We start from the raw sequence: 22,034 nt of genomic DNA, 5'->3' as shown, positions 1-22,034 counted from the left end.
CGGAGACTAGTCATTCCACAAGCTCTATAGCCGTGACTTAGGAACTGTATTACAAATTGTGTATAGCGAAGAGACTTCTTACTCGTCTGTAGCCCGTTGCTTGCGACACATCTGTTTTTCTCAAAGTTAAGTATTGTGATCATTTCGTTTTCTAATAAACTTCATTAATACGATTTGCCGGAATTGTTGTCTAGAGATCTGAGAAAGCAGGTTTCCTAGGCATCCCACCCTTGTCACCGATGTTGCGTCCTACCCACACCTCAAATATGGGATGCCTAGGTACCGATTCTTTAATTCTGAGAAACTGTCAGAACAAACTTATCATGAGTGGGTAACAGATTTGCAGGGTATGCCGAGGAAATGCAAATTAAAATGTGCTCGTGGTACTCTATATTCAGACGTTACGACGGACGATGCGATCGTGTACAGTGTTACCGATATCAAAGTTAGAGAACAGAATTGAGTCACGTCCTCGGTCCTATTCGCGGCAAAAATGCCAATACTGTCCGTCCGGACGAGCACAGTGTTACACGCGTGGCGAGAAAGGTCAGCATACCGTCGGCTGACGTCACAGCCCTCTCCGCTCTAATGTTCTCGACCGTCACGCCGGCACGTGACTTTACGTCGGAACATTACCCCCCTCCCCCCCTAGACGGAGTCTTCACCTCCTCTCGTCCTACCGACGGAGGAGGACCCGTTCGCACTGCAGCAGCTGACGACGTCTACATCCGGTTACGGGCCTCAGGAGGTGGACACGTACCCGTCCGGTCATTTTCTACGGGACGTTTCTGCCAGAGCGAAGACCGGACGGTGGGGTACGACCGGAAGCTCGACGTCCCCTGCCGCCACAGCTTCAGGTCCCGCGCAGAATCCACGCTCCCGCCTCCCTGACAGTTGTCGAGCTCCCAATACGACAACGGTGTGTCGCTTCGTTAGAGCAGAGAGGGCAGCCGTAGATCGGCCACTGTAGGAAGGCAGCGAGACAGCAGCGGCATCTACACGGAGAGGACATTAGTGCTGCACCGCCTGGCCTTGGCCCAGTTCAAGACTAGCCGTTCTACGAGCTCTACAACACTCACTTAACAACTCTATTATTTCACTGTATTACGAATTGTATATACTGAAGAGACTTCTTATTTGCCTGTCGCCCATTGCTTGTGACACATCTGTTTTTCCCAAAGTTAACTAATGTAATCATTTCCTTTTGTAATAAACTTCACCGATACGATTTGCTCGAATTGTCGTCTAGCGATCTGAGAAAGGTGGTTTCCTACGCACACCGTATTCGAAGAGTAGGCAGGACACGAGAACAGACATCGTGCGTCCTCGTGTGTTACCACTCGTAACACGCTACCACCGTGCCGTTTATCGACGGGACAGTGCTCGTCCGTGCGTGGCACGCATCTCTGTGAACTGTCTGCACAATGTCGAGATACTCCAGTAGGCGCCCCGGTGGTCCCGGTCGCCTACGGTGGACCGGACGGCCGAGCGGTGACCTCTCCGGTTCTCAGGATGCTAGGAAATGACTGTGGACGCGTCAGAAACGCCAAAGAAACATTATCAGTTCGTAACACCTCTATTCCTGCCGAGTACAGTGCAGCTCGGTGATACCGACGACCTTCCCCGAGTCCTCGCCGACTCGTAGCGGTGACACCGGCTCCGAGCCACACGGTCTCGCTAGCACGGCGCCGCGTGCTGTGACGTAGCGAAGGAATGTCCTTACTTCGTACTTCGGCCGGGCGTGGCCGGTGGCACCCGGCTGGCCGGCCGGTTCGGCTGCGGACGGCGAGCTGCTGCGCGTAGGAGGCTCCGGGTCGGAGTCCCGACACTGTCGACACGAGAGGCGATCTCGTAGTGCGGAGTGTACTCTATCCCGTGCCGTCTTCTCCCCTGTTCCACCCGGTGGCTCGTCCGCGGTGGACGGGCGGAACGGGCTGCAGTCTCCCGGCGTCGTCGGCTCACCCGATTGTGACGGCAGATGCACGGGGCCTAGGCCCCGCACGATCTCGATGACGGCTCACTGACGTGGTCGGCATTGGCGGCAGGCGAGTCTGCCGCGATGTCTGCTAATCCTGGGTCGACGATTGACAGCGGCAGCAGAGAGGACCGGAGCTGGTAATGTCCCCTCTCGTCTGCTGCCGGATGGGCCGCCTTTACTGCAACATCTCCTTAATAAAGATTAACATGTCGATCACCGAGCTGAGCGCTACGCAGCGACCCAGTACACATCTAACTGCAAGTCTAGCTGCGAGTGCCTTGCTGCTATCAAAGCTGGCGTATTTAAAGGAAGCACGAGCGACGTCCTGACGTCGTGCTCGTTTGTAATGACCGCATTCGTTCCACTTATACTGCTGATTCGTGTCGTACTCGCCCTTTAGGTGTTCTTGCGACAGAGTTACGTGTTGTTCTGACAGACTTACGCGAAGTTGTGAAATGCAGTACAGCTGACGCTATACCTCTGTCTTGCACTCTACGAAAGTCTCTGTCTAACATAAAACCGCGTGCTAAGCAATTCTCTCTTGCCTGTTGTGTGTAACCAGGCCATTGGCCCTGCGTGACGACACATTCCATACATGTGCAATCCTCTTGCCTCTTGGCTAACCTACTGCCTCTGGCTCTTGGCATAGGCAACAAAACTTTGACAATAATCCACATTTCCAACTCTTCACTATTCCGCGACACTACACTCCTGTGGCCAGCAATATACTCAGATATGTTATCGACAGCACGTGTGGAACCAACTCGGATGTCAACTTGTCCCATTGTTAGTATCCAGGATATCACGAAGCAGTTTAACAATTGTGGGCCACCTTGCCTAAGGAAAAAATATAACAGCTTTATGAGAACCTTCCCACCTGAATCAGCACATACATTCATACCAGAGGGGCTGCAGTTTCATACTGATAAGTGGGCTCAAGTAACATCACATATCCTCTCAACCCGTGAAGTTTCACTTCATTTCCTTCTTCCCTCCTGGGTAATGCATTTTGTTTGTCAGGCAGTACAGTATAAAAATACACTATGTGATCAATAGTGTCCAGACACCTGGCTGAAAATGACTTACAAGTTCATGGCACCCACCAACAGTTATGCCGGATTTCAATATGGTGTCGGCCCACCCTTAGCCTCGATGACAGCTTCCACTCTCACAGGCATATGTTCAATAAGGTGCTGGAAGATTTCTTGGGAAATGGCAGCCCATTCTTCACCAAGTGCTGCACTGAGGAGAGGTATCAATGTCAGTCAGTGAGGCCTGGCACAAAGTCGGTGTTCTATAGGATTCAGGCCAGGAGTCTGTGCAGGCCAGTCCATTACAGGGTTGTTATTGTCATGTAACCACTCTGCCACAGGCCGTGCATTATGAACAGGTGCTCAATCGTGTTTAAAGATGTGGTCGGCACCCCTGAATTGCTCTTCAACAGTGGGAAACAAGAAGGTGCTTAAACATCAATGTAGGCCTGTGGTGTGACAGGGATGTTTAGGGTGTGGAAATCTTGCGTACAGACATATGATACAAGTGATAACAAATCACCTGACCACAATCGAAGTCTCTGAGTTCTGCAGAGCACCCCCATTGTGCTCTCTCACCACGTCTCATGACTACTGAGGTCGCTGATATGGAGCACATGGCAGTAGGTGGCAGCACAATGCACGTAATAGGAATAACATATGTTTTTTGGGGTGTTCTGGTACTTTTGATCACATAGTGTATGTATCAGAGCAACCAGCAAAACACAAGCTGTGCAGTGTTTGTGTCCTGCTGTTTGCTATACACTGTTAACAGTTACTTTAGGATTGCCAGCTACAAGCTAAGCAGTACTGTCACACTCTCGTGAGAGGAATGCTATGCATCCAGATAATACTACAAGATTTGTGGTTGTCAGACCTTCAGTACAACACTTCCCACTTGTACTATGCTGCTGTGTCAGGCAGCTTGCTGTACTTTGGAAATGTTTGTTGCAAGCTGAGATTCTGTTTTCATTTCTTACAGTTGCGAGGTTAATATTTTAGCTGTTATTATGACCTGCATCGTCTGTTGCGTTGTGCAGTACTGAACAATGGAAATGGAAATGTTGTGGGGCTAAGGCCTCTCGTCGGGTAGACCTTCTGCCTGGCGCAAGACTTTTGAGTTGACGCCACTTTGGTGACTTGCGTGTCAATGGTGATGAGATGATGATGATACGAGACAACACAACACCCAGTCCCTGAGTGGAGAAAATCTGCGACCCAGCCGGGAATCGAACTTGGGCCACCTGGCATGACAGTCTGCCGCACTGACCACTCAGCTATCAGGGCAGATGGTACTGAACAATGTCAGAAGGAAGTGCGTCACATGTTTTTTGGTGGAAAAGCTCGACATAGCTTCCTCGGTCAGACAAAAGTTGAATGACATCAGTCGAGAGAAATAGTTGCGTCTTACGTGCCTACACTGTCTACAACTTTTCTTGATCATGCTCTTAAATTCTGTTGTTGTTGTGGTAAAGCACCTATAGCAACAAAGTGAAATGAGGAAATAATTGGCTTCAGTGTCAAAATGATGAAATAAATTATAAATTTAAAAAGGTCGAGGGTACAGATCTAATGTCTCTCCGTAAGCCACAGTTTCCCACATATGAAATCAACAAGCTGGTGAAAACATATGAACATATGAGTACATAGTCATTGCGCTGTCACCTTGCCTGTGAGATTTTGGTTGAGGCACTCAGAAATGAAGGTGTTAGGAGAGCCATCTCTGAATGTTGGAAGAAAGCTGTCAGTGGTACACAGAGCTTCACAGGAAAATCATGGCAGAATGAAGCTAACTAAAATTCTATGGGAAGTGGCACGCTGATAAATAATGACAGTGATAAAGTCACTTCAAGTATGCCTGAGAGCGACAAGAATAATGTCAGTAAAGTTTTTTGGTTGTCATAAAAAAAAAGAACTACAACTGTGGTGTCACCGCCAGACACCACACTTGCTAGGTGGTAGTCTTTAAATCGGCCGCAGTCCATTAGTATACGTCGGACCCGCGTGTCGCCACTGTCAGTGATTGCAGACCGAGCGCCGCCACATGGCAGGTTTAGAGAGACATCCTAGCACTCGCCCCAGTTGTACAGCCGACTTTGCTAGCGATGGTTCACTGACAATTACGCTCTCATTTGCCGAGACGATAGTTAGCATAGCCTTCAGCTACGTCATTTGCTACGACCTAGCAAGGCACCATTATCATTTGCTATTGATCTTGTAATTCATGTATCATCAAGAGCGATGTTCACCAATTATGGATTAAAGTTAAGTATTCCAGAAGCTCCATACTTTATTTACTAGACTCAACTCCTTTAACTGTTCCAGACCTCACGCCAGCCTGCGTGAGCTTAAATGCGTGCATTTCGGCCTCCTCTAGCAACACGGTGTTGGCTCTTCTGCCAACACAACAACAACCATATTCAGTTGAATGTTCACTGTGTGCAGTTTAAGTGTCAACATAGCAAAATTATATTTTTGTAAGTTTTGACCATTAAGAAAGATGTTATCTGGAACTGGGTCTACATGAAGTTCATCATAGAAACTCAGTGTTTATTGCACAAAACAAATCCATTATTTTTCCTTCTTCCAAACTGGTAAGTTTCCTCGATTAACAGGATTTTTGCTATGTTCAAGTAAGTAGAAAGTTTGCTCACAAAATGTAATAGTAGGTTCATTACAGCCACAGTGCATTGTTTCTTTCAACGAAACCGAACAGGTGGTAGCTGAGGTTTTGACACTGGAGTGCAGCACCATGTGCCGCATTTAACTCAAATTATTTCACATTGGAAATCTCAGGGAGTGTTCTTGTTTGGAACAGATAAAAATATGATATATTCTTAAAATTTAACTGGCACAATGTGTTTACTTAAATCCAATTTAAAAAAAAAAATTAAAAAGAAAATCCCAAATGTCAAAAATTCTGTAACATCATCAGGACCCATTTTTTAAAATTTGCTGTATGTTATCTTAAAATTTCACCACAAATAAAACTGAAATGAAAACATCATGCAGCTCTACCTGAAGGCAGTGATGCCAGTTGCACACTGAATAGTATGCAATGTAAAATTAGACGTGCAGGATGTCGTAACTCAGCTCTGTGCTGCTGTGTTTCCCTGACAAAGTGTCAACCCTGAACTAATCTTGAGCAGACTATAGTATATAGTAGAATGAGATTTTCACTCTGCAGCGGAGTGTGCGCTGATATGAAACTTCCTGGCAGATTAAAACTGTGTGCCCGACCGAGACTCGAACTCGGGACCTTTGCCTTTCGCAGGCAAGTGCTCTACCAACTGAGCTACCGAAGCACGACTCAAGCCCGGTACTCACAGCTTTACTTCTGCCAGTATCTCGTCTCCTACCTTCCAAACTTTACAGAAGCTCTCCTGCGAAACTTGCACTCCTGAAAGAAAGGATATTGCGGAGACATGGCTAAGCCACAGCCTGGGGGAGGTTTCCAGAATGAGATTTTCACTCTGCAGCGGAGTGTGCGCTGATATGAAACTTCCTGGCAGATTAAAACTGTGTGCCCGACTGAGACTCGAACTCGGAACCTTTGCCTTTCGCGGGCAAGTGCTCTACCATCTGAGCTACCGAAGCACGACTCAAGCCCGGTACTCACAGCTTTACTTCTGCCAGTATCTCGTCTCCTACCTTCCAAACTTTACAGAAGCTCTCCTGCGAAACTTGCACTCCTGAAAGAAAGGATATTGCGGAGACATGGCTAAGCCACAGTCTGGGGGAGGTTTCCAGAATGAGATTTTCACTCTGCAGCAGAGTGTGCGCTGATATGAAACTTCCTGGCAGATTAAAACTATGTGCCCGACCGAGACTCGAACTCGGGACCTTTGCCTTTCGCGGGCAAGTGCTCTACCAACTGAGCTACCGAAGCATGACTCACGCCCGGTACTCACAGCTTTGGAAGGTAGGAGACGAGATACTGGCAGAAGTAAAGCTGTGAGTACCGGGCTTGAGTCGTGCTTCGGTAGCTCAGATGGTAGAGCACTTGCCCGCGAAAGGCAAAGGTCCCGAGTTCGAGTCTCGGTCGGGCACACAGTTTTAATCTGCCAGGAAGTTTCATAGTATATAGTGTTGAATGTGATTCAGAACTGCTGGCTTACAAAGGAATATTATTGTAGGTAAAGGATAGATTTCTTTTCAAGTAGCTGCGTGAGCAGGAAGAGAACCTGTCTGTATCTTCACAAGAGACAGATTTCTGGGAAGTTTCAAGGTTTAATTATATTGGATTTATTGAAGGCTACAGATACGGTAGCATTTAAATAAGCACAATGTGAATAAATTCGGAAACTGGTAGAAACTTGCAATCTTAGCAGGCTCATCATATCTGGTGGTGGTAGTAGTTCTCCATACTGGTAACTTCAAATGGCTCTGAGCACTATGGGACTTAACATCCATGGTCATCAGTCCCCTAGAACTTAGAACTACTTAAACCTAACTAACCTAAGGACATCACACACATCCATGCCCGAGGCAGGATTCGAACCTGCGACCGTAGCAGTCGCGCGGCTCCGGACTGAGCGCCTAGAACCGCTAGACCACCGCGGCCGGCACACACTGGTAACTATTGGATATTTTACCAACAGCTGGTGCAATAGTTTATGCCATCAAAAAATTACACACGGTCTTCTCATTTTTTAATAACATTAAGCATTCAGTTAACTTAAGCACTCACCTGCATATGGTTTACGACATATCATAATATAAATGTCACTCTCTTGTGATCAGACAGCCACAGCTCGAAATATCAATTAAGAAAAGAAACAGATATTTTGAGGGGAGGGGCTTTAATTGGTTTAAGTTTGTCCTGCATTATACTTAATTTTTACAGTTGTAGCATTCAACACTGAACATGAGACTAGAAAAAGAAATTGGTCACACTCACCTCATCAATTATTTTGGCCAGAACAGCTCCTGATGTACACTGACCAATTTTCAGATTCTTGCTTTCATCACCATAACTAACTTCATCACTTGGTATCAGATCTGGACCTCTTTATGTGTTAAAGAACAAAAACAAACAGATCATTTTCAGCAGTCACAAGTCAGTCAGTGATTACATCAATGGCGTAGTAATAATGCAGTATTTCTAAGACACATAATCGAAAAGTGAATTTGTTAAACACAATGAGGGCATACTTTTTTAATTGCATCTTACACAGGGAGCATACAACCTATCGGTTGCTGAGTTTGCTCATCTTCTGCACGGCTGCAGTACATACCTAGATATGACAAATACTGCTCTAGTATGATGCACTTCTCAACTGCTTTCGAGAAATTGAGATTCAAAGTTTTACGACACTGTCGAGTATCGTACGAGAGTGTTAGTCGTGGTGATTTGCTAACAAACCTGTTTGTCGATGTAGGACGTAGCCGAGGTAGACTGGAAACACGCAATGCGGGTCACGTTCTTATGTGTCCACTGCGAAAGCGTGCATCTGCCTAACAGATGTTTTTAAAACTGCAGTCACAACAGAAAGTGCATGAAGCACCAGAAATATTAAGAGTTCATCATACCGTACTAAGATCTCATCCAGATGAAACAGATATCCCTACTCTGACCCTCGTAGCAATATTACTTTGGGCGCTACAGAGTCATAAAGATATACATATTATTGAAAATTAAGAAAATTTATAATTTTTGCCATTTGACTTTGAACTGTTTATCAAACTTAAAGTTATGCAAGCTCAGGGGACTTTGATTCTGTGTAAGCATCTCAGTTCATCAAAATACTTTGGATAAAATTCAGATTTTGAATGTTTTATACAAAGTGGGAATACACCAGCTAACGAACATTTGTGCATTGACCATTCAAAGTACATATGACATACATTGTGTTACTGTGCTGAGAAACTAACAAATGCAGTGGATTTGGTTAAATGTTTCATTTAAAAATCCCAGTCACTGTACTGTATTAAGAAACAGGCACTGCTGTTTCCAAACCATATAACTGTCTACAATGGTGAGCATGAAAGTAAGAGCACACACTTCTTCTCTGGCCTCCTAGACATCCATAACTATTACAGCCATATTTTAGTATAGTCCCAGAGAGACATATTGTCCTAAACTGTTGAAAGGCCCACGTTTGGAGAGATGAAAATCTATACGCTCAAGCTGTCTCAGGACACCAATACCATTTTCTGTCAATTTGTTGACTGATATTGTACAATTTCAAATAATAGGACTTTATTTGCTGCCACACCACTCCAGTTGCAAATGTTACATCAGTATTTACAAACGTATTCCACAAGCTTCCATAAAGAGTGCGGTGGAGGCTTCGATGCACTGATGCTAGTCTTCCCTGTCCTGTTTCCCCACAAATGGAACAAGGGAAAAACAATTCTCTATTTCCTTATGTATGAACCCTGATACCTCTAACCTTGACTTCGCAGTCCTTACATAAGGTGTATGTTGATGGCCACAATATTGTTCTGCAGTTCATTCCAAACACCTGTTCTCTAACAGATTTTTTACTAGTGTTTTGCAAATTATTCAGTGGAGGGATTCCTTTCCGAGTTCATGGGACATTTCCATAATACTTGTGTGCAGATCGAACCTCCCGGTAACAAATCTACTGGCACACTTCTGAACTGCTTTGATGTCTCCCTTTAATTCAAGGGTATCAAATCAGTGGAACACAGGCTGGATGCAGCTCAAAGAAAGTATCAATGCGGCCTAAGTAGTGAACATCTATCACATGATCGGTAAAAAAAAAAATTCCATTTATGTAAAGTTATGATAAAGTAAATATTTTCAACTTGAAACTCCCACCACATGATGCTATTCTCCGACTGGTCCATACTTATTTCTTTTTTTTTAAACTGGTAGTTATTGTTAATGTTAAGCATATTACGTGTGACCCAAAACTATTCGTCTTCTTCCAATGTGGTCCAGGAAAGGTAGGTTGGTTTGGGGGAGGGGACCAAACAACGAGGTCATTGATCCCATCAGATTAGGGAAGAATGGGGAATGAATGTGGCTGTGACCTTTCAAAGGAACCATCCCGCCATTTGCCTGAAGCAATTTTGGGAAGTCACGGAAAACTTAAATCAGCACGGCTGGACACGGGTTTAAACTACTGCATCACCTCACTCGGTATGGCGCAGGTAAGCTAAAAGGTTGGACGCCCCTGTTTTAATTCAACCTTGTGGGAATCCCAAACATTCAAATAGTACTCAGGAATGTGTTGCACAAGTATTCTGTAAATGGTCTACAGTTTCCCAAAAGTTGACATCGACCATTCGTCTTCCCTACAACTGACATTAGTCAGTCATTCCAGTTCATGTTGTTTAGGAACATCATGCCTGGGTGTTTAATTGATGTGACTGTGCCAGGTAGTACACCACTAACACTCTATTTGAACATTGAGGTAAACCAGTCATTAATCCCAAGACTGTTTCGAACATATCAGTGCTTTATTAGTCACAGTCGTGTCGGAGATGATGTGCAATGCTCTCCTCCGACCTTCGAGCTAACTTACCCGAGCTAGTCAAACGGAGACCTACAGTTTAAAGTGGATTCCAAACCACAGAGTAACCTGACATTATTCTCATCAACAAATTCCCAGAAGTGAAAGAAGCAATAAGTGACAGATGAAAATCTTATAACTGACTGGTTTAGCAGCTGACAGGATTGCTATTCCTTCTCATATGCATTAGCTTACATTTTTCTGCGTTTAGAGGAATATTTTGTTCACCATACCATGTAGAAATTCTATCTATCAACCTGTATCCTCCTACTGTCGCTCAATGGTGACGGGCACCGATAATGGTGCAGTTGAGTGCCTCACAAAGCAAACATCATCATCATCATCATCAATGGTGACACTTTCCTGTACACCACAGCAACATCAGCAAACAAAGATTGCCTGTCAGATAGTTCTGTATATGCAAAACAAGAATGGTCCTCCCACACTTCCCTAGGGCACTCTTGAAGACATCGTTATCTCTGATAAACAGTCGTTTTCCAGGACAATGTACTGGCTTCTATTACTTACATCTACATCTACATCTACACCTATATGGATACTCTGCAAATCACATTTAAGTGCCTGGCAGAGAACTCGTTGAACAACCTTCACAATTATCTGTTATTCCAGTCTCGTATACTGCGCAGAAAGAACGAACACTTATAACTTTCTGTACGAGCTCTAATTTCCCTTATTTTATCGTGATGATCGTTTGTCCCCACGTAGGTCGGTGTCAACAAAATATTTTTGCACTGGGAGGGGAAAGCTGATGACTGGAATTTTGTGAGATTTCTCTGCAACGAAAAATGCCTTTGCTTTAATTATGTCCATCCCAAATCCTGTATCATTTCAGTGACAGTCTCTCCCCTATTTTGCAATAATACACAACACCCTGCCCTTCTTTGAACTTTTTTGATGTACTCCGTCAATCCTATCTGGTAAGAATCCAACTCTGCGCAGCAGTATTCTAAAAGAGGATGGACGAGTGTAGTGTACGCAGTCTCCTCAGTAGATCTGTTACACTTCCTAAGTGTCCTGCCAATAAAACGCAGTCTTTGGTTAGCCCTCCCCGCAACATTTTCTGTGTGTTACTTCCAATTTAGGTCATTCATAATTCTAATTCCTAGGTATTTAGTTGAATTTATGGCCTTTATATTTGACTGATTTATCATGTAACTGAAGTTTAATGGATTCCTTTTAACACTCTTGTGGATTCCTCACACTTTTCGTTATTTACTGTCAATTGTCAATTTTCACACCATATATGTATCTTTTCTAAATGATTTTGCAATTTGTTTTGATCTTCTGATGACTTTACTAGTCAATAAACGACAGTGTCATCTGCCAACAACCTAAGACAGCTGCTCAGATTGTCTCCCAAATTGTTTAAACAGATGAGAAACAGCAAAGGATCTATAACACTACCTCATATATCACTTCTGTTTTACTCGATGACTTTCGGTCAATTACTACGAACTGTGACCTCTCTGACAGGAAATCACGAATCCAGTCACATAACTGAAATGATATTCCATAGGCATGCAATTTCACTACAAGCCGCTTGTGTGGTCCAGTGTCAAAAGCATTCCAGGAATGCAGAATAAATTTGAAATCCCTTGTCGATAGCACTCAGCACTTCGTGCGAGTAAGGATCTAGTTGTATATCACAAGAAAGATGTTTTCTAAATCCGTGTTGACTGTGTGTCAATAGACTGTTTCCTTTGAGGTAATTCATACTGTTCAAGCACAATACATGTTCCAAAATCCTGCTGCAAATACGTTAACGATATGGGCCTGTAATTTAGTGGATTACTCCTACTACCTTTCTTGAATATTGGTGTGACCTGTGCAACTTTCCAGTCTCTGGAAACGGATCTTTCATCAAGCAAACAGTTGTATATGATTGTTAAGTATGGAGCTATTGCATCACCATACTCTGAAAGGAACCTAACTGGTATACAGTCTGAACTAGAAGACTTGATTTTATTAAGTAATTTAAGTTGCTTCACTACTCTGAGGATATCTACTTCTACGTTACTCGTGTTGGCAGCTGTTCTCGATTCAAATTCTGGAATATTTACTTCATCTTCTTTTGTGAAGGTATTTTGGAAGACTGTGTTTAGTAACTCTGCTTTGGCAGCACTATCTTCAATAGCATCTCCATTGCTATCGTGCAGAGAAGGCACTGATTGTGTCTCACTGCTAGCATACTTCACATACAACCAGAATCTCTTTGGATTTTCTGCCAAGTTTCGAGACAAAGTTTCGTTGTGGAAACTATTACAAGCATCTTGCTTTGAAGTCCATGCCAAGTTTCAAGCTTCTGAAAAAGATCGCCAATCTTGGAGATTTTGCATCTGTTTATATTTGGCATGTTTTTTCATTGTTTCTGCAAGTGTCCTGAACCATTTTGTGTACCAAGGAGGATCAGCTCCGTAGTTTGTTAATTTATTTGGTATAAATCTCTCAATTGCTGCCGATACTATTTCTTTGAATTTGAGCCACATCTAGTCTACACTTTACACTTACATTGCTAATTTGAAAAGAGTGGAGACTGTCTCTCAGGAAGGTGTCAAGTGGATTTTTATTGTTTTGCTTTTCTTTTTTTTTTTAATAGGTATATTTTTCATTTATTTTTGAAGGATTTGGTGGTTACAATATTCCATCTCGCTATGACAACCCTGTGTTCACTAATCCCTGTATCCATTTTGATACTCGTCATTAAATTTAAAAAAGTCTTCAAACCACTCATATGTCTGACACCCTATTCAGCATGCTCTGACTTTTGTTAACAGTCTCCAGTGTGGCACTGCATCAAATGCTTTCTGGGAATCTAGGAATACGGAATAAGTCCATTGCCCTTCATGGGTGGTGCACAGGATATCATGTGAGAAAACGGCAAGCTGAGTTTCACACAAGCAATGATTTCTAAATTGTGTTTATATGTGAGTGTAAGCTTGTCTCTCCAAAGGAAACCTGTGCTGCCACAGTTGTTGGAGACTGTACTATTGTCGCCTGCAAGAGAAAGTGGTGCGGAGCACCAAACTTCTTTGAGGTCAGTGATCAAAAGCAGCTGAATAAGACATACCCTCGTCGTCAGATGGGAAGAGGAGGTCCTATCGTGTGGTAAATATGATTGATAGAATTTTCTGCTATGGATGTTTTTCTGTTAGGATTACATGATGTGATGGTGTGTGAAACGCTGACAGCATGCACTGCAGAGGAGCTCACTAGCAAGGCCCTAGCTGCCATTCTCACTGTAAATAGGTAACAGAGATATTTTAGAGGGCATGTCAAAGTTTTATCTGCTAATATAATGTTTGCAGATAGCAAGGATGAAACACAGGAAGTGAAATGTTATTTACAACTTGTACAGAAACTATACTGCAGTTGTAAGAGTCTAACAAGGAGACGGCACAACTGTGGGGTCGGGGATTTGTCCGAAATTTTGTGTGGTAAAAGAGGACCCCTAACACCTCACGTCGTTAAAATATTAGGACGCACTACCCGGAAAATCCAGAGAAAAATCGATCCAAAGTTTCTTAGGTGCCGTATGAGTATAAAATGTTGGTCCAGTCCCGAGTCGCCGTTTGGCCTACATGGTTAGCACTCGGAACCTTACGCCAGAGGTCTCGGGTTCGATTCCTCCTCCCGCACATTTTTTTCTTCTGTTGCTTGCAAAATTGCAGCACATTGTTACAGGAGAATCATAAAATTAATTCCCGGGAAGATTGTATAAAAATTCATTCTATAATTCACCACCAATTATCGTAACCAATATTCCAAGACATGATTCAATATTCCTGGTTTGCCTCAAAATTATCAGAAACTCAAAATATTTTCGTAAACGTTAATGGGGCATGTTTTTGTACAGATTTATTGCAAACGCCCTGTGATTGTAAAAAATCCGCTTTTATATGTTGCGCAAGATGTCGCAAAAATTATTGATTTGTTTGTTTTTATGATAATTACCACTGCAGTTCTTGTTTATAATTATTATATGTATAAAAATTGAATGTTTCCCAATCGACTTTGTTATTCTGATTAAAAACCCAATGGTTTATCCTCATATACTTTACAATGAAAAATGGAAAACCCATCGCCATGAATTGTGTTGTTGGACATAAATAAAATAATTTTTATTCAATAATGTAACTAATTTGTTAAAGATAATGTAGGTTTGGGAAACTTTCTGAATAATTGGTGGAATAACAAAAGAAAATGAAACAGAAGAAAAAAAAGTGCCAGAGGAGGAATCGAACCCGAGACCTCTGGCATAATAGTCCGAGCCCTAAACATCTAGGACAGACGGTGGCTCGGCAATTCCCAAACATTTTATACTCGTATGGCACCTAAGAAACTTTGGATCGATTTTTCCCGGGATTTTCCGGGTAGTGCATCCTAATATTTTGACGACGTGAGGTGTTAGGGGTCCTCTTTCACCACACAAAATTTCGGACAAATCCCCGACCCCACGGTCGTGCCGTCTCCTTGTAAGAAAAGGAGTAGGGTATTAGCCTCTCCCTCAAGTTATTTGATGCTGTACAATGAACAAGCAGTAAAAGAACCAGAGGGAGAAGAGGATTAAAGTTCAGGGAGAAGGAATAAAAAATTTAAAGTTTTCCGATGACATTGTAATTCTGTCAGAGATGGTTCAGTGCTCAGAATATCAGTTGAATGGAGTGGATTATGACTAGAAAAGAGGTCATAAGATGAATACAAAAATAAAACTATGAAAATTGAATGTAACTGAATTACATCAGGTGATAAGGATAGAATTAGATTAAGAAAATGAGACACTAAAGGCAGTAGAGGAATTTTATCATGTCTGCATCAAAATAACTGACAATGGCTGAAGCATATAAATACATTATTCAACACTCCACCAGTTATATACTGATGAGAAAAAAATTGGAACACCGAGAAGGAATTGTGCAAAATGAACAAAAGTTGGTAGGTGTGTTTCTATATCTGGACGAGGATGTCTGTTCAAGCTATGTGCCAGTTGTGTAAGAGCAGTGCTTTTGCTTTAAATACATGCCGTAACAGTTGTGAGTGTTAGATTGAATGTGATGAGTTGATGTTAATCAAGAATGATTTTAAGGTGGCAAAATTGCCGTCATTAACACCTCACTGAGTTTGAAAGAGGTTGTGTAAAAGGTGACAAGCTGGATGTTTGTTCTGCGATACTGCAGACTTATTTGGCAGGAATGCAGCCACTGTACACGATTGCTGGAAGTGGCTGTCACGAGAATGTACAGTTGCAAGAAGACCGCGATGCAGACGAGCACGTGGCACCACCGAGAGGGACGACCGTCGGGTTCGGCGTATGGCTCTGGCGCATCTGCATCTGCAGCAGAAATCTGAGCAGCAGTTGGCACTACAGTGACACAAGCAATTGTTACAAATTGGTTATTTCAAGGACAGCTCTGAGCCAGACGTCATGTAGCGTGCATTGCACTTATCCTACACCACCACCATTTGTGACTTCTGTGGTGTCAAGAAGAGGGCAGGATGGAGGTCTGTAATGTTTCCTGATGAAACCTGGTTCCACCTCAGTGCCAGTGATAGCCGTGTGTTGGTTAGAAAGAGGACAGTTGAGGGCCTGCAACCAACCTGTCTGCTCAATAGGCGCACTGCACCTACAACTGCAGTTGGGATCTGGGGTGTGATTACATACGACAGCAGGAGCACTCTCGTGGCTATCCCACGCACCCTGACTGTAAAATTGTGCATCAATGTGGTGATTTGACCTACTGTGCTGCCATTCACGAATAACATTCCTGGGGGTGTATTCGAGCAGGATAACACTTGCCCTCATATTGCTGTTTTAACCCGACACGCTCTACAGAGCGTGAACATATTGCCTTGGCCTGCTCAATCGTCAGATCTGTCTCCAATAGAGCACATACGGGACATCCGTCGGATGACGACTCCAGCGTCATCCAAAAAAGCATTAACTGTCCCTGTATTGACCAACCAAGTGCAACAGATGTAGAACTCCATCCCTCAAACTGACACCTACTCCTGCACAACACACCCTTCTTTTGTTCCATCGCAGTTCTCGCAAATATTAGAAGTGCCACTTAGCGGCTGTTGTCTAAGTCCGTGTGTTCTGGCGGGCTCTAGAACACTTTGGGCCGGGATACCAGAGTTTGATATTGAGAGCACTTATCAACTTCCAACAAACTTTAGAAATAATTTCAAACCTTCCTGAAACTATTTCATTAGTTTATGGGTAAATAATCCAAACTAATAAAATCAATATATTAGGATTTTGCCTCTTCAGTCAGAAATGTTTTACATGCTTCACATCTAATATTCACAACATGTCTTTTTTAAAGTAATCGGACATTTGAAGCTATTTCATACACGAGAGTTTGATTTTTTACACAATCAGGGCAGAGTGTGTTACTTGTCAGGACTATTTGGAACGGCAAGTGAAGCATAGCTGTTTGGTAGTTCTACAGGCTCTTCAATGAGTGACTTCAGCTGGTTATGGAATCCATGAAGAAAATTGTGGACTCTCTTTCATGGTGAATTCAGATCATCCTCAATGATAAACTACGTTCACTGAAACAAGAGGCGGCCCATAAACAGATCGAGGCGTGTGACCACAGCACTGCCTTTGAGGAGTGAACAATCTGATTAATTTTATAAATTTTTATAAATTAATTTTAAATATGTTCAGTGTGGATGCAATAGCATGCTAAAAGACAGCAATGATATCATTTTACAGGGGCGGCGTTATCTACAAACTACTGAAATGTTGAGAGATGAAGAAAGGACTATATACTATTTGGATGAGACATGGTTGAGTGCACGACATACCCGAAGTAGTGTTTGGGTAGATAACACTATAAATCCCCAAAATCAGCATCTCTGTCTGGGTTATCTAGCAGAAACAAGGCTCACCCAGGTAAAGGAAAAGACCTGATTGTCATACACATTGGGACCACAGTAGGTTTCATCAAAGGCTGTTTGTGGACTTTTAAATCTAAGAGGAGTACAGATGAGCGTCGATATGTTCAAGAAGTTGTTTCATGTTCTTCCTCAGCTTCAAGAAAATGAATTTTGTATTCTTGTTAATGCATTATACCATCCTTGTAGAAAAGAAAAAGTTCTTAATGCTAATTCTAATAAGCATGATGTCTCAGAAGGGTTAAAATTCAAAAATATCACGTTTCAAGTTGGTATGTTGAAGAAAGTACTGCTAGGTATCTTTTAAAAAACATGAAGTAGTGCACAACAAATACGCAGTAGATGAAATGGCTAGGAACACAGGGAAAACTTTTGAATTCCACTGTAACACTGACACTAAATTAGTCTGATGAATTTTGGGCATGATGAACTTTTTGTCCAATGTGCTTACGTAATACACAATTTTCTAGCAAAAAGTGGTGAAATATACTTACATGGCAACAAACGAAACTTTCATGGAATTCAACTCATTTATTATTCCATCAACATGTTGGTCATCAACATCACCAGCACAGTCGCTAATCAACACCAATGTAGTTGTCGTGAACTGTTTACCCCTGTTGGCAGAAATGTGGTTCATTTGTCAATGAGGATTTTTAATCACACAGTTAAGTAAAGTAACAGCACTGCAGGAGAAAACATCTGCGAAAAATAACCAAATGTAAGATATGATGATTATGGCTGAATTCTAGCAGTCTGTGAATTACTAAACAAAATATATAAATCACTAGACATACAGGGTAAACCCAATCTCCATCCACAAGTTTTTGGAGGTTGTTCAGTGATATTTTCTGAGTAGGCTACAAAGTCATTCTTGCACAGAAGAAAACAGCAACCAGCCACGGTTAACAATGCTTTTTATTGACAGATCTACATCTACATCTACGTGCTTACTCTGCTATTCACAATAAAGGGCCTGGCAGAGGGTTCAATGAACACCTTCAAACTGTCTCTCTACTGTTCCCCTCTTGAACAGTGCACTGGAAAAATGAGCGCTTAAATTTTTCTGTATGCACCCTGATTTCTCTTATTTTATCATGATGATCATTACTCCCTACATAGGTGGGTGTCAACAGAATGTTTTCGCAATTGGAGGAGAAAACTGGTGATTGAAATTTCATGAGAGGATCCCGTTGCAATGAAAAATGCCTTTGTTTTAATGATTGCCACTCCAATTCATGTATCATGTCTGTAGCACTATCTCTCCTATTTTGTGATAGTACAAAACAAGCTGCACTTCTTTGAATACTCCAGAATAGGGTGGACAAGCATGGTGTAAGCAATCTCTTTAGTAGAACTGTTGCACCTTCTAAATGTTCTGCCAATGAGTTGCAGTCTTTGCTCTAACTGTGGTGTCACCGCTAGACACCACACTTACTAGGTGGTAACTTAAATCGGCCGCGGTCCTGTAGTACATGTCGGACCCGCGTGTCGCCACTGTGGGATCGCAAACCTAGCGCCACCACAAGGCAGGTCTCGAGAGACTGAGGAGACCTCGCCCCAGTTGTACGGACAACATAGCTAGCGATTGGACGTGCTAAGCCTTGCTCTCATTTGCCGAGAGATAGACAGTAGAATAGCCCTCTGCTAAGTTAACTGGCGACCACCTAGCAAGGCGCCATTTGTATCAGTGCCTATAGCTTACTAATATTCAAGAGAGATGTATTCCAAGGACTAATTAAAAGTTAAGTAACAAGCATCTACGTACTTTTCTTCTTATTCATTTATAAGTTCTCATGTTCCAGACTTCACGCCCGTCTGCGTTAGCCTTGCGTGCCCTATCGGCTACAGCATTGTGTCTAGGCTGTATGGTCTAGACACAACACTAACCACAACATTATCTATGTGATCGTTCCAATTTAGGTTATTTGTAATTGTAATACCTAAGTATTTAGTTGAATTCACAGCCTTAAGATTTGTGTGACTTATCACGTAATTGAACTTTAGCGGATTTCTTTTAGTACTCGTGTGAATAGCTTCACACTTTTCTTTATTCAGGGTCAATTGCCACTTCTCGCACCATACAGATATCTTATGTAAATCATTTTGCAATTCATTTTGGACATATGACGACTTTACAGGACGGTAAATGACAGTATCATCTGCAAACAATCTAATAGGGCTACTCAGATTGTCTCCTATGTCATTAATATAGATCAGGAACAATAGAGGGCCTGTAACACTTCCTTGGGGAATGCTGGATATTACTTCTGTTTTACTTGATGACTTTCTGTCTATTACTATGAACTGTGACCTTTCTGACAGGAAATCATGAATCCAGTAGCACAACTGAGGCGATATTCCATAGACACACAGTTTGGTTAGAAGACACTTGTGAGGAACAGTGTCGAAAGCTTTCTGGAAATCTAAAACTATGGAATCAATTTGACATCCCCTGTCAATAGCATTCATTACTTCATGAGTATAAAGAGCTAGTTGTGTTTCACAAGACTGATGTTTTCTGAATCCACGCTATGTGCCAATAAATCCCCCCCCCCCCTTCCCCTCCTGAGGTAATTGATAATGTCTGAATACAGTATATGTTCCAAAACCCTACAGCAAATCAACGGAATTACTCCTACTTCCCTTTTCGGGTATTGGTGTGACTTGAGCAATTTTCCAGTCTTTAGGTATGGAACTTTCTATGAACGAACAGTTGTATATAATTGCTAAATATGGAGTTATTGTATGCGCATACTCTGAAAGAAACCTGACTGGTATACAATCTGGACCAGAGGCCTTGCCTTTATTAAGAGATTTATGCTGCTACACCGAGGATATCTACTTCTATGTTTCTCATCTTGGAATTCAGGGATATTTACTTTGTCTTCTTTGGTGAAGGAGTTTTGGAAGACTGTGTTTATCATGCAGTGAAGGTATTGATTGTATCTTGTCTCTGGTGTGCTTTATGTATGACCAGAATCTCTTTGGGTTTTCTGCCAGCTTTCGAGACAGAGTTTCGTTGTGGAAGTTATTAAAAGCATCTCACACTGAAGTATGTGCTATATTTCGAATTTTGCAAAACTTTACCAGTCTGGGGGATTTTGTGTTCTTTTAAATTTGGCATGTTTTTTCATTGCTTCTGCAACAGCGATCCGACCCGTTTTGTGTACCATGGGTGATCAGTACCATAACTTATTAATTTATGTGGTACATATCTCTCAATTGCTGTCAATACTATCTCTTTGAAATTATTCCACATGTTTTCTATATTACATGATCAGATCGGAAGGTGTTAAGAGCATTTTTATTGACTTTTTTTAAATAGATGTACTTTGTGTTTCTTTTTGATGGTTGTGGGTGTTACGGTATTCAGCCTAGCAGCAACTGCCTTGTGGTCACTAATCCCTGTATTCGTCATGATACTCCCTATTACTCCAGGATTATTTGTTGTTAAGAGATCAAGTATGCTTTTGCAACCATTTCCACTTCGAGTGGGCTCATGAACCAATTGTTCACAATAATTTTCTGAGAAAGCATTCAGTACAATTTCGGGTGACGTTTTATGCCTGCTGCCGGCTTTAAACATATAATTTTTCCGCATATCGAGGGTAGATTGAAGTCACCACCGACTATAACTGTATGAGTGGGGTACCTACTTGAAATGAGACTCAAGTATTCTTTGAAATGTTCAGCAACAAAAGTAGTTCTGTACCAGTTTTGGACTGATTGGTCATTCTCAGACTGCTGTTTATATTTAGGTGCATATTTGCTGGTGTTTACATTAGCTTTTTGCTCATTATTCACCTTTGTGGTGAAAATTCCTTTGGATGGTGGAGCCCACAGCAAAAAATTATGTGAAAAATGGCCTGTTTGACTGTAACTGTAGCTAATAACAACTGAACAATTACATTGTGTTCCACAAGTATTAGCAAGAGTTACAATAAAATAGGCCACTTGTGACACCGTTATCTGCTGTAGGGCGCCACCACCCCAAGAAATTCTCACTACAATGAGGAAAAAGAGCCAAAAGCTGATGTAAACATCCACAAATGTGCATCTCAATGTAAACAGCCATCTGAAGATGGACCTCTTGGTTCTAAACCAGTATCAGAGCTATTTGTGTGAATAAATATCATTGTTAACAGTGGTTGGTTGCTGTTTTTGTCTTTGCAAAAATCAACCTGTATTTTGAAAAATAATATTTTCTGGGCATTTCAGTGCAAGGGACCCGTGGTCTCCAGTGGCATGATACAGAGCAACAATGTGATTGCTTTATTCTGTTTGTTACCTCAATCACCCCTATTCCTGTGAAAATAATTTCACAACAATGAAACCACCTGTAATATTCAATCACCAAAATGTGCAACACAAAACGTAAATGTACAGGATGGCTCTAGTATGATGTGGACAGTCTGGCTCAGTGAGTTGTCAGAGTGAAAGAAAGTCATAAAATCCAAGAAAATGTCTGATTATTATTGGAAATATGGGTTACAAACTATCCTTCAGGATGAATGTCCCATGTGCCAGACACATGAGCAACAAGGCAAATGTGTGGAACTTAACAGATGTTAAAAAGAACAGTCACATTTCATGGCGATGGGGAATAATAGAGACTGA

The 22,034-nt window shown here is 42.2% G+C and overlaps 1 protein-coding gene across 2 annotated transcripts in view; it reads right to left on the bottom strand.

Annotated features, from left to right (window-relative positions):
- LOC126210353 (X-ray repair cross-complementing protein 5) overlaps window positions 1-22,034 on the bottom strand; it is a 167,742-nt gene that overhangs the window by 102,900 nt on the left and 42,808 nt on the right. For both annotated transcript variants that reach the window (XM_049939567.1, XM_049939568.1), the window contains exons 4-5: window positions 17,909-18,031; window positions 7,910-8,018 (exon numbers count right to left, since the gene is read on the bottom strand). In XM_049939567.1, coding sequence (XP_049795524.1) covers window positions 7,910-8,018; window positions 17,909-18,031 — 232 coding nt within the window. The remainder of the gene's footprint in view (window positions 1-7,909; window positions 8,019-17,908; window positions 18,032-22,034) is intronic.

This window comes from Schistocerca nitens, chromosome 10 (assembly GCF_023898315.1).
Source record: "Schistocerca nitens isolate TAMUIC-IGC-003100 chromosome 10, iqSchNite1.1, whole genome shotgun sequence".
NCBI lineage: Eukaryota > Metazoa > Arthropoda > Insecta > Orthoptera > Acrididae > Schistocerca > Schistocerca nitens.
This window is presented reverse-complemented; position numbering and strand designations above follow the sequence as displayed.